General features: G+C 42.1%; 1 protein-coding gene across 1 annotated transcript; it reads right to left on the bottom strand.

Moving 5' to 3' along the window:
• Window positions 1-79: 79 nt before the first annotated feature.
• Window positions 80-3,997, bottom strand: LOC108690068 (conserved oligomeric Golgi complex subunit 7). Its single transcript, XM_018197161.1, has 11 exons — window positions 3,927-3,997; window positions 3,586-3,675; window positions 2,744-2,929; window positions 2,541-2,672; window positions 2,268-2,451; window positions 2,003-2,196; window positions 1,432-1,923; window positions 1,225-1,345; window positions 965-1,138; window positions 429-887; window positions 80-345 (listed from the first exon to the last, which is right to left on the bottom strand). Exons 1-11 carry the CDS (start codon window positions 3,927-3,929, stop codon window positions 173-175), a joined length of 2,208 nt encoding a protein of 735 aa, XP_018052650.1. The 5' UTR covers window positions 3,930-3,997; the 3' UTR covers window positions 80-172.
• Window positions 3,998-13,873: the final 9,876 nt, after the last annotated feature.

Here is a 13,873-nt window from a genome sequence, read left to right as displayed (position 1 = left end):
TATATATATTATAATATTATACATGATTTTATTTTTTTTACAATTATAGAATAATATATGCAAATATGTTGTACAAATATCGCGCGCGAAATCATTAGTTTTACTAAAAATATGGAATAGTAAACGAAATTTCTCACATTGTGAAATCGTGTCCAGTTTGACACGGACTGTGTCAGCCGGAAGACGTAATATTGCGCATTTGTCTGACTGCAGCTACAACACGAGCATTACATCCGGAGCTACCGTTCTGATAATCTTCGGATGGTAATCTCAACAGTAAGGACATGTGTTGAAGATTTTCCGATAAACACAGACCGAGCTCCTCCAGTACATTGCCCAGATAATCTACAATACACAATAACTTTCATTTATATCCCTTCATAGTTCCTTCAGAAATTATAAAGTTAAAGATAATGAAAGATCTTTACCAATATCAGTTGCGAGTTGTTTGCAAGCAACGGAATTCAATTGACAGATGCCTAAGGTTTGATCCTGGAACATTTGACACGTTCCTCGGGCAATAATGTCCAAAAGAATACTAGTAAATCCAGATTCACTTGAGCCTTGAACATATTGTGGATCCGCTGCCTTCAACGCTTGCGTTAAACTTGGATTGTCCCTCAACAGAAATGGTTCCAAGTGCTGTGGCAACGTCATTAAATACTGTCCGACTTGTGTGATATATTCTTGAGGGGCGAAACTATAATCGGGTAAATCTGAACTTAGATTGGACATTTTATTAGCCTCCAATGTCCAAGCCGGTGCCTTTTGCACCAACAATAGTTGAGAGAATATTGGCGCAAAAATGACTTCGTATGTGATATGATGTAAATCAGTACACAGTTTTTGAATAGATTTTATAATGGAATCGAGAATTGTCTTATCCTCTGCAAAAAAAACAAGAAATTAGATAATTTGTTTTCTCGTAACATTATAATTATTATTACTACGCGCGTATACATACCTCTTTGGAAAGATGCAACAAGATTTTCTAGATCAGCGCATCCTGTCGAAGTTAAGAGTAATTTTTTATACTGACAGAAAACACTACCGTTTGTGTTTTGTATTTTATTACTAGCTTCCGTTATGTCGATCACGAGCGATTTTTCAAATTGTTGAACTTGATGCAAAAGATCACCTGTACAGTAATACAATTTAAACATTTTATATTAATTTCACGTTCATGTCATACACAAAATTGATTGCTAAAATTTATATATTTACCTATATTTTGCATCAACGTAAGACACATTTGGAATAAATTCCAATCTTCATGTTTCACTTTCTTTCTCTCAAGTTGTCTCAGACCTTGTTGATATTTCTCAAGGTATTTGTTGAAAAAAATCTACAACATAGATGTTCAGCTTAATAAGAAATTCATTTTATAACCATGGCATTGACATAAGCGAAAAATCTTTAATATAAACATACATTTAACGATTGCAGTAAACCGGGATATCCACAACCTTCTGTAAAAAGCTTACATTGCTTATTAGCGTCACTAGCATAGCCCATAATCCGCGAAATACTAAGAGAAAGGGAGTTGATAGTATCGCTTAAATCATCATGTGAATGATGCCAAAACTGTAGGTGGTGTTCTAACTGTGCAGTTTGGAACGTGTTATATTTCGCAATGTAAGGAACGTAAGGTGCGTATACAGCTTGCGCTAGTGACAATAATTTTTCATTCTGCAATTTTCCGCGAAGAGACGTTTCGATAGCACCGTTAAGATTTGTAGCAAAATACTTTGTCATCTGTTTCAATTCGTGTAGAATGGTCAACTGCACCGAATTCGAATGTTGTTTGAGAATCGCCTCTATACATTCTGAAATACTCGGATCGAGGCTTTTTAAAAGGTCAGCGTAAACCTCGACATGAATATCTATTGAAGTATTAGGAAAGACTTGATTGCACCATTTCACCTTTAACATATAAACAGTTATAGAAAATATTCGTAATGCAGCAATAATCATATTTTGAACTGATAAAGATCACGCATACCTGTTCATGCCAAGAGGATAACAATTTGTCATAATATACGCGTAGCCAATAGGTAACATTTTCATCTTGTGCTAATTCAATAGTGCGTCTCCATTCTTGACCTAAAGAGACCTTCAAGCAATTGTGATAGTATTTGAGAAGCTGAGGCAGACGTTCCATCTTACCAAAAATATCCACGTAAGTTTTCGATTGTTCTAAACAAAATATGACATTAATATCATATCTTGCAAGGTAAATGAATTAATTTCGATCTTGTAAATTTCACCTAAATTGGCAGCAGTAAAAGCTTGGACCAATCGTGGACTAGCTATTGCCTCGAGGCGATTTTTCAAGCCTTCTAGCTGCAACTTTTTATCCTCATAATCGACAACATTCGCAAGCATAGCTAGCGATTTCTGCATGCTGAACAATTTATTAGATATAGCTTCTATATCGCCAGACTCGAATACCTGTTATATTAAAATTAAAGGAAACAAAATAATTAAATTATCGTATATCATATCGAACTATGTGAAGAAACCAATTGGAATTTTCATACCTCTTCCACATCATTCGCTAATACTGTCCAATTGTCGGCTTCGTGTAATCCTTGCTTAGCAGTTTGTAATTCCGTTTTTATCCTATCGATTTTCTCCAACATTGCCATAGAAGAAGCCGTGTCTTTCTCGATCTAGGTTTCATTGCTTTCTAAAGGTATTACTACCATCAAGATAAATATTTTAAAAAATTAGGTATACCAACCTTTGCAATCTCTTGCTTGACAGCAATCATTTTTTCTCTTAGTGCCAGTGTTTCTTGCTGCAGGAGTTGAGTGTCTCTTAAAATTCTTGGTAAGCTGGAGAGAACCGATTGGCTAGTCTCTTCTAAGGCACCATTAACTTGTTGCACATATAATTGCAACTTCATCACTAATGATGAAACAAAAGCCTGCAAAGAATACTCAGCCGTGACACAAATTTTTTCAAAGATAGTTGCTTATATTTTTATAAAATCATCAAACAATTCATAATTAATTAATAACACAGAATACGAGATTGAAATGTCTTTTAAAATATTTCTTATAATTGGTTAAATATAATTGGTTAAATATAATTAGTTGCTAGCTTCTTCTCATTATGTTAGAAATACATGAGCTGCTTAATTTACAATGCTTAATTTACATTAAAACTATTAAAATACTGCCAAAGATAATGTTATAATTCAATGACAAAATTACACGATAAAATTATATCCGCGTAAGAATTTATTCTAAAAACGAAAAAACATCGCCGTATGTGACGCAGAATGGACAAAAAAGTTTATTGTCCGTCGGTACATGATCCAACGGTGTTGTGACATAAATTTGGGCGTGAGATACGCGAGCTTATAAAAATATATCGTTCAGCAAGGGCCGAAAACTTTGGTGGTGTGAAAAAAGAGACCGTCTTTAAAAAGAACTGATCGGTGTCACCGACCTATCGTCGCTGGCGGTGGAAGCCAGTTCGGTGGCCGACGGGCGTCGCGATGATGAGCGTGATTTGGATTCGACAGGGGACAGAAATCGACAAAATCGGGGATGGTGGCCCGAGGATGGTGCGACTTACGTCTTTGTTCTCCTGCGCTTCGGCGGATTTGAACGTCCGGTTGATCCATTCCTTCACATCGAAGCTGTCCTCGGAGAACGCGGCGACATCCTGAAACGGCCATTTTGAGGTTAGGAACGGTTCGTGGAGTCTTTTCGCCGATCCGTGCTCCGCGATCACGTCATCTCCTCGCGAGTCGAATTCCCGGACGTGCACACTGTGCCGTGTTCCGAACAGAGAAAAATTTCACGATCGCAACCACAAGTTTGTACGTCACTGCGAGCGAGCGAATTGGAAAAAGAGTAAAATAAAAAGGGGGAAAAAAAAGGAAAAAGCACCGAACCGACGCCGCGCTCGCTTACCATGGCGAGGAGAGTCGCGACTCGCGGTCGGTGTTCCGTCGACAGTCGTGCGCGTTTCGAGAAGGAGATCCTTGGGACACCCGCAGACACCTGCCTCCGGCAATCCGGCGACGTGTACAGTGTACCGCGTCAAGGTGCCAAGGTCGATCTTAGTTCCACGTTCCCACTTCCCCGTTCGGTCGCTCGCGTCGTTATCGTCCGTCGCCGTTGGTCGCCGTTGGTCGCCGTCGCCGTGGTATCGCGCGTTGAGTGGCGCGCGAAGAGAGTCAAGAGAGTCGTCCGTCACGAGACGCGGACGCATCAAGCGCGGCCTCGCTCGTCACCGCGATCGCCTTGTCCGCGTTTTAGGCGTCGCGTCTGGAAATCCTCGCCGAATTCGTCGAGGCACGATACACGATATTCGCGGCAGCGCGGGCGTGCGGTGCGGTGCGTGCGTGTAAGGAAGGGAAAAGGGAGCAATAAATTCACGCGCGGCGAGACGGGATCAATCGCGCGGTGCATCGTGCCAGGACGGACGGCGATGACGATGAAGACGAGGAGGAGGAGGAGAGGACGAGGAGGTTGATCGCCTCGGCGCGGGACGATTTCTAGGCTAACACGTCCGGCAGTCCGACGGAGACAGAGAGAAACGACGACAGGCGGGCGTCCGTTTTATCTTGCGCGGTGCGTCACGGAGAAGTGCGTCGGGCAGTCTCGATAGTAAGCGAGAAAGAAAGAGAGAATGTGCATGTATCATGTATGTGTATGTGTATGTGAGAGAATGGAGGAACAGAGAGACGCGTATGCATGTCGCGTGAGACGGTGAGAGAGAGAGAAAGAGAGAGAGAGAAAAAAAGGAAGAAAGCGATGAGGCGATGAAACGAGCGATGTTCCTCTCAGCAGAAATGATAAGACAACTTGTGTGTTTCGAATTCCAGAACACGTTCGTGCACATCGAGGAGGCGACCACCACCGCCTCTGTCGTCGCCGCCCTCCTCTTCCTCATTGCGTATCCGGGAGTCCCGCGAGTTCCCGACTGGAGCGAGGCGCGTTACTCATTTGTTCTACGGCGAAGCTGCTTCCTACTCCGCAGGTGGTGCGTAACGAGACGGCGAAAAAAAAGATTGGGAGAGAGACAGACAGAGATAGAGGGTGGGGTGAGGGGGAATGGAAAACGGCACGTTATCGGCCGTTTCCGGGCCCTTTGTCGATCGCCACGCCTTCGAGGCTGCGTTTGCGCCACGTTATTTGCGCAACAGTTGGAAGCTGGAATTTCGTCTCCTCGAAAATCACCCCCGCACACGGCCCAAGTAAGGAAGGGAGAGAAGCAACCCGACGAACTGCCTATACCCGTCGTCGTGGACGGAGAGAGAATCTAGGAACAGCTCTTTCAGCTCGCTGGCTGGTTCGAACCAGACCACCACCGCTACCACCACCACCACCACCACCACCACCACCACCACCACCACCACCACCACCACTATTACTACAATACTACCAGATTGAGACTACCACCAGCCCCCTCGCCCTTTCGTTTTGCAAGAGGGCCGACCGTCGTCGACAGTCCGTGAATCGTGCGCACTCATGGCCAATTGCCGTATGTTACATGCACTTATACGGGGTGTACCCGAAGACGCGCGCTTCCTTGGTTAAGAAGCGAGACGGTTGTTGCGGTCGCTTCGGGATACTTTCGAGGCATCCGTCATTATCAGGTCAACGTGCACGGAAAATTAAATCGTATAGTCGATAGTCATAGAACCAGCGATTATAGAATCATCAGCTTCGTCGCGGTTCAAAATCGAGACTAAGAATATAAACGATTATGATAAAGTCAGTATTTGTCAGAATTTAAATCAGAGTTCATGAAACATATGAAAGAGCGACTTGAACAGGAAGATGCGAAGGAAGTATGCGCGGTTTCCGGAATATCCCGTATATAACATCTCGCGTCACATACTTGTATCGTTTCATACGCTAAATTTAACGACTGACCCGATCATTTAACTCGGGACTCGAATGCGCGAAAGTGTAGTTGCATGTCGACGTTCGTTCTATTTTCATCTTTCTTCATCTTTCACGTAGTACTTTGCAGAGATACGCATATAGCGAAATAAAATTCTCCGAGTTCTCTTGCCTGTGAAATTCATAGGTAAATCAAAATTCAATTTCGCCACGACCGTCTCACGCAACACGCCGTTTCGTGCCACGCACTTCGACGTGCATCCGACGCATTCATGCAGAGATCCCACTTTACGCATTGTTAAACGACGCCTTTTGCAAAATTATGCGAACTCTTCAGAATCGAGAAAGTGATCTGGCCTATCATTTATTCATCAATATATTAATTGGACACATTGCGACAAAATTATAAGATCTTTTTTTTTTCAACCTGTACTCCAATTTGGCATAGATTAATGATCAACTTGCCTATCCTCGGTCGTTATCGTCGACACGTAAATCGACACGCGAAATGATAGATAGTAAGGATTCGTGAAAAAAAAAAGATTGCCAGTAGAATGGCAGATCCTTCTCTTCCCATCCTATTGCGAGATTGCCGTCCCGTGCGGCTCTCAGGAGAATCAATGGATATTTTTAAATGTTCATTGATTGTCCCACGCAGCACATTCGTATCCAGCGATCATTGCAATTCTGAATGTTCAAATTTTTTTAATATCCATCAATACCATACGAATTTAGAATATTAAATCAAAAGAATGAAACAAATTTGTATGTGTCTAAATAAAAAAGCTTGAAAATTGTAATGAGATTGTAAAAACATTATAATAGTAATTAGGTCTGTTCTTTTTGGCTCAATTTCTGGCATCATTCATTTTTTTCTCTTTTTCTCTCCATATTAGACAGAAAAGGAGAAACATAAATGTAAGAAGTTGAGCTGAAAAGAACAGATCAATTGTCATATAACTTTGTTTCTCACGGAGCAATAGATAACGGCCGATATCAACCCTATTCGCATTCTTTGCATTTTTTACACTTAGCATCTTTGTTTTCTCCCTCTTCAACTAAATACGTACTAGTCTCATTTTAAGTGCAAAACATTTTTGAAATTTTAATCGAGGCGAAAAACCAAATGTTACTGAACATTCAGAAGAATCTCGAGATATTATATTATGCGCTGGATATTCACATAGAGACGTTTGATGTCGATCGACGGAAGTCACGCAACCTCCATCCATCGGGTTGTGAGAGACAATTCCGGCAATTCCGCCGCTTCTTTGCCGCCGCGGCATTCGACGATTCGACAATCCGATCGAAGCGCCAGGATTTTTCCAGAGCGGCGGAATCGCGGAGTCGCCACCCCGATCGCTGTTCTCCGCTGGGCCCCGCGCGCGGCCATGTAGCGCACAACGCACATTCGGGGCCTGTTGGGAGAAGGGCAGAAGGAGAAGCATCAGCAGCGGCCTTGAGGCTGAGTAGCAGCCAATCCCAAGCCCCCGCTCGCTAAAGGAGGTGGCGCGGGATTGGCTGAGCGTTCTCCACGATACCAACCGCGACTTCCGGGCGCTTCCGGTCGGGACCACAGGCCGATTCCCCACGAGCGGCAGGGGCCCCTGGTGAGTTTAGCGTGCAGGTAATGCCGATATTCTTCTCTATTTCTTCTTCTTTTTCTTCTTCTTTCTCTTCTACTACTTCTACTTGTTTTTCGCCTCTCTTGCAAGCACTGTCTTCCCAGCACTCTCTTCGAGCAGCAGCAGCATCTGAGAATTGCAAGTAGGTGCCATTGCGCGATGACGAACCGGCTTTTCCCCGTGAAATCGCGAAAAAGATTTGGATCTTTAATATCGTCAATCGACGATCGAAATCTCTGGTGCAGTTTCGGTGAGTTCAAAGAATCGGTGCCATATAAACGGTGAAAGAAGAGAACCATCGTGTTTTCATTGTATAATATAAAATTTACGTGATTACTCTGATGTGTGCTTGTTTCAGAACTGCGAAAAATGAAGAATTCATTAAAGCTTAGTAATTTTTTTATAATTTCCAGTTTTGAAAAGAAATTTTAAATCGCTGCGGTTATAAATCGCTGTTAAAACTGATTCGCAAGGATTTGTAGCATCCAAGTCCGAACTCTCCGAAATCAGACCGGTTTCGATCCTTCAAGGCTACCACATAACTACGCGATAACTAATACACCTTCTTAGTATTTCGATATATCTATCGCGAACGAAACATTCTCACATGATCGGCACTGGCCGGCTATTGCACTCTGCGAATTCCAAGATCGGTGCAACCTCGAGTTCAATTCTCGACATTTCAGATGCGAAAAAGTGATTCTTTTGCTTCTAATATCGAGACAAAATGGTTTCGACAAAATTATTCCGGTTTCGATGCTGGTCCCATGGAAAAGAAAATATCATGGCAAATTTGCCGGCACATTTATATCGCGGCGTTTAATATAAAACAGGCTCCTGAACGCAACTCGACGGTGACTGTGCAGCACAGGAAATCGATCTCTTGTTCTCTCGTCTATACTTCTCTTTTTTAAATATATTTTTTTTTATTTCACCGCGTGCCACTCGACTTGGCGACTTGGTGATATACGTTCGGCGCTCTGTGTTGCGGCACAGGAAATCGATCTCTTGTCGATCTTTTTTCTTTTTCCTTTCCTGCGCGCGGCGAAACGAGGCGTTGCCGATTGCAGGGCAGTTTTCGTTGCGATTGTGAGCCGCTGATGAATCGCTATTATCATTTCCTTCTTACGCCACACATAAATACACACAATCCATTCTACAAATTTTGGTGTCAGCCCCAATTTTTCTATTTTTTTTTTCTTTGTCACTCGGGGCACTACCCGTCATTCTGCGGCTGCGATAAGTTACATTTGGTCCAGCCGATTACATACATTATACACACACACACACATACATTACACACACACACACACACACACACACATATATATATATATTTCTTTCTCACCCTCAGTCTCCTGAACGCACATGACACTAACGCTTCGGCTAATTTTTACTGTGCAGCTTGGTTAAGTTTATCAATAAAAAAATAGACCCTCAGACAATTACTCATATAAACTCACGGGCGAGTACTTGTGGTTAGGGTGCTGTATTGTATGATGTATATATTACATATGCGTTAAATTACCATATATTATATGCTCCCAACTGCACGTACACTTCATTATCGGCACTCCCTTGCGGAATGAAAGCCTCCTTAGAATATACGCTCTTTGCTAAGTAGTGCCGTACCTTTAATCATGTCGACGTGAGTTTACGGCCGTGAGAGTGCGGTGCCCATAACTCAATCCCGCCGCATCTGCGCTAACGATCGACCGTAAGACATACACTATCTTTGCGACTCTCGGCCGGGTCTCGAAACCAGGAAATGAAGTACGGTATATTCCATCGAGTTAATTTTTCGATGTTACGAGTACGCGAAAATGCACTTCCTGTTACTAATATATATAGAGATTGCTTTCGCATTCTTATAATCGAAATTTTAATTTTAATTAATTTGCATATTACCGGTTTCAATTGTCGCTTAAAATCAGCTTTTGTTCGAGAGTCCAAAAAGAAAATCCGTCCGTCTCCAAAATGTGCCCTTCGAAGAAAGAAGCTGTTTTCGCGCGGCATTGTCTATTTTAATCTCATGCTTCAACCAATACTATCGGAATAATCATTGGATGTCAGTCCAATGTTTGTTACAAGGTAAACGTTTGGGAAAGTATGCCAAGGGATGAAGTAGATAAAATTTCCCTTTCGATATCGCGTTCGATCGCGGCTTCTATGATGTGATCCGTAGAAACCGCATCGTCCATGTTTATTTTTCGTTCGTCATCCTTCTAAGGCAGTGTCATTGATAAGAGAGAAAACGGATATTTCTCTTTTTCCTAAGAAACGAAGGAAGATACATTAAACTGGAATTTCTTGTTGAGTTTCTTAACCTTTGAAGAATTGAACAAATTTGCAGCATTGAAATAAATTTTTTTTTACACTACAGTTCTTTATTAGGTAGCATTCTTGTGTGAATTATTTGAGAACATTTTCAGGAAGTAGATATATTTAAACTGCAGATACACACACCTACGCGCGCACACACACACACACACATACACACATATATACAAACATATATACAAATATATATACAAAAGATTATTAAACTTACATATAATTACAATTATAATTAGTGCGAAAAAAGAATAGAATTTTATCATTAATAATTTTTATCTCGAGCAATTTCATACAATTTTATTAAAGTGACCTGGAATTCTACTTTATTTTCATGTGGTAATTTGATTAGTATTGATCCTCATGTCGAAGCTATTTTTTATCATTACATTTTATTTACTGGGAAAACAAAAAAAACGAGTAAAAAAAATCCGTCGATCCTCGAAAAGCCGTTTACAGAACTATATTCTCGAAAAATATCGCATACGAAAATATACAACAAAGTATAAATATACGTTATGTATATTATAGATTTCCCTAGCATTTCCGTATATGATATTTTTCAAGAATAAGGCCCCAGAGTTTCTACTCTCGTAAATGATCGAGCAATGTATCGCTTCTAAACGTGTGCCTGCAAAAAGAACATCGGGTCCGAAGTAGAAAGGAGAAAGCATACGCGAATCGAACAATCGAACAGAATCCGGCCGCGATATCTCTCCCTGGCCCGAGTGCTCCTGCGATTGCAGTCTTGATCGATTAACTCTTCCTGGCGCGATTCTGTTTCTAGATCATAATCATGCTCAACGAAAGACGTCGGACTTGTCATTAAGCGATGCGACGACGCGACGTTTAGAAATGAAATTAGAATCACGTCCGTAACTAATAATAAGACGAGAACGACATGAAATTCGTCAAACAAGAACGTGCCTCTGAAGTTTGCAATTGCTAAGTTTTCGATACTCCAATGTGACGCTCAACCTTGAATTTAAATCCCTGCTTGTGGTTCACTTGAAATTAATCGCGTGGAACAACGTCGCGTTATCCGCTTACGCTGTTGAGGCTTAACTAGCCACTTCTGCTTTCAATGCTGGAGTAATTCTCGAGAGTAAGTATACAGCCCCGTCGCAAAATAATTCTATAATGAAAAGACGACGTACATGTACACACACTGAAAAAAAAAGTCCGGTTGCATTAATTACAATTCTAGTTGAAAATAGACGAATCATAATTTTCTGATTGAATCTATTATATTCTGATTAAGAAAACCAGAATTCTGATTGATGTGTCATGTGACAGAATTTTTTTTCGTTCATTTTCAACCAGAATTTTTTCTCGAGACAGAGGGCGTAGACAGAATTTTACTCAGAGAGGGAGGAGCCAAGTTAGGGCCATCACACACAAAATGACATAAGCTGCATAAGCATAGGATAAGAACGCTAGACCAATGACGATCCGACAAAAAGACGCCATATTGATTGGCATAAGATGTTCATTGATCCAACAGTCTTATGCTATGCTTATACAGTTATTTTGTGTATGATCCTTAAAGTTGAGATTTTCGAATCTTAAGGGAGAAGGGATGGTAATCGAGTAGTGGATTATTGAATTTATTTTAGATTATTTTTAATTAATTATTTACAGGTAAATCGTAAAATCATATATATTTAATTTATCAATTCACTTCATTTTTTTTTTAATAGTAAATTGATTCTTCGAACTGTATTTTGGATTCTTAGAAAATTTTCTATAACTTTCATTTAAATCCTCTTCCAGTTAATTTCTCATGAATACTCATTAAGCATAATCCGTTTAAGAGGTTTTAATTACTTTGTTCTTTAAGATTTAAGGGAATCTCTTGACTACGTCAATGAATAAATTGATATTCGATGATAAATAAGAAAAAGGATCTATTATGATCCAAATTCCGTTAACGCGATCCCCGATTTTCGTGCGATCGAGCCCGATCTCTTCTCACGGGACGCGATTCCCTCCAATTAAATCGAGGCCGAGGAGCGAATTACATTGTTCAGCCGAACATAACCGAAATGTCGTTAACCTGTTTAATTGCCACCCGCGTGCCCGACGTGCATCGCGTCTGCGACGCAGGGGGGGGGGGAGGGAGGTGGGAGAAGGAGACGGAAAGACGAAGGAGGGAAGGATTGACTCCCGCAGTCCGGACTCGCATGCGAGCGGACGATTCTCAATGAAATTTATTCGGGAGGCCAACGCCGGTACTGCCGGCAGAAACTATACCAAGTATAGCGGCGGCGCTTCTGAGAAAATAAACTCTCCCGCGCTTTTACCGAACCTAGCCTAGCTTGGCGCGCGAATCCTCTCTCCTCCGGCTTCATCCGAGACGAGTTCTCTTCCTTGAAACCGATCTCTCCTTCTCTATTGCCTATTCGCAACATCGTTTCGCGAAAGAACGAGCGAGCAAGAGAGAGGGAGAGAGAAAGAGAGAGAAAAAGGACAGGGATAGATTACGCGCAATTCGCTTCGCAGAAGGATAATGGGAAAAAGAAGAGAAACGAAAGGAAAGCCGGGATAGACGTATCCAGGAAAAAAAGCAGGGGAAAGGAGAAGAGCGCCGGGGCGAACGGGATATCGAATATGTTTTTTCTTTCTTTTTTTTTTGCTTCATAGCCCCTTCTCTCGTCTCCTCCTCGCACGCGTATATTGATTTTTAGAAATTCCTCGCGAGACGGCCGAACGAGCGCGCGAAGCGCACCGGCCATAAGAGCGGCGTGGCGAGGCGAAGAGAAGGAAGGCTCGGGCTCGGGGAGGGAAGAAGCGGTGCGCGAACCACCCACGGCTGTGGCGTCGGCCACCTTAAGCCCGTATCAGACTACAAGTTGCCGATTACAGTTGCTTTCCTTTTTGAGACACATGCCCGCTTCTCCCAATGTAATTTAATTTTAATCTTGGTTCAATTAACTCATCTTTTTCTAATTCTGGGAATTAGAAAAAGAAGAGAGCGAGTTGAATCGAAATTAAAGTTGGATATACGTTGGATTTCCGTTTTCACACTCATATGTTGTAAACTTAGTAAGCTGTAAGTTCATCCTTGTCTATGAAATATTAAACAAATGATTACAAACGCTTTAAGCGCAAAATGGATTGCATTCTTAATCTACATTTATAGAAATGAGCAACAGTCGACACAAGCATTGTTTTATCTTTCTTGACAATGAATAACAGATAAAATGACACTTGTATCGATTATGGAGGCGTTTTACTTGATGCTCACGAGCATTATTTGTCCTTGTTTAATATTTGATAAACCGTAAGCAAAGATGAGATGAGCATCAAGGATGAGGGAATGCACCTTGTGTCTCCTCAGAGCATTTCGCAACGCTCGCATCTCATCCTTGTTTAATATTTAATAACAAGAAGGATGAAATCCTCGCGAGCGTTGCGAACGCGTTAAGTGGAACGCATCCCTATAAAGAAAGCAGTCTACAATTGACGGTTGCTCTGTTCTATTTTAGCCAATGACGATGCACCGAGCCCATTATGATTGGCCGAAATAGAAGCAACCATCAATTGTAGTCATTAACCCGCCGTAGTCTGATGCGGCCTTTAGGACGAGCGAGCGAAGAGGGACATCCTTGATGCGAGCGAATCTGCATTATTCGTGAAAGCATTCAAGGATAGAGATGCATGCGTTTTCAAGCTCTTTATTCGCCGATTCTCTTCGAGCGACTCGCAACTTTCGACGAGACGTGCGAGGGATAATCATAACATCCGTCTTTGCCGATTCTGCATATAATACATTTTATATCCCCACCGACAAAGCCACGGCGAGAAATCGCGTATGTAAGTAACTGAAAGTGCGCGAGCGATCCGTAATGCAATTTTAATAATACCGGAAAAATTCCCGGCTGACTCGCGCGATTGATACGTTAGGCCTAACCGCACGCTCTAGACGGCCCTGCTCTCGCGGTCGAGAGCAATCGAAGGCAGTCGAAGTCGTCCGAGCGCGTGATAGGCGCGTGGAGGAGGGGGGCGGCGAGCAGGAGAGTGAGAGGATGGGCGGGGGGGGGGGGG

This window comes from Atta colombica, unplaced genomic scaffold (assembly GCF_001594045.1).
Source record: "Atta colombica isolate Treedump-2 unplaced genomic scaffold, Acol1.0 scaffold293, whole genome shotgun sequence".
NCBI lineage: Eukaryota > Metazoa > Arthropoda > Insecta > Hymenoptera > Formicidae > Atta > Atta colombica.
The sequence above is the reverse complement of the archived record's forward strand: the minus strand, read 5'-3'. Positions and strand labels throughout refer to the sequence as shown.

Excerpts from the sequence above, each read along its gene's own strand:
- LOC108690068 (XM_018197161.1), bottom strand. Across the intron at positions 888-964 it reads TGTTGCATCTTTCCAAAGAG|AGGATAAGACAATTCTCGAT; the intron begins GTATGTATACGC and ends TTTTTTTTGCAG. Across the intron at positions 346-428 it reads ACAACTCGCAACTGATATTG|ATTATCTGGGCAATGTACTG; the intron begins GTAAAGATCTTT and ends TGTGTATTGTAG.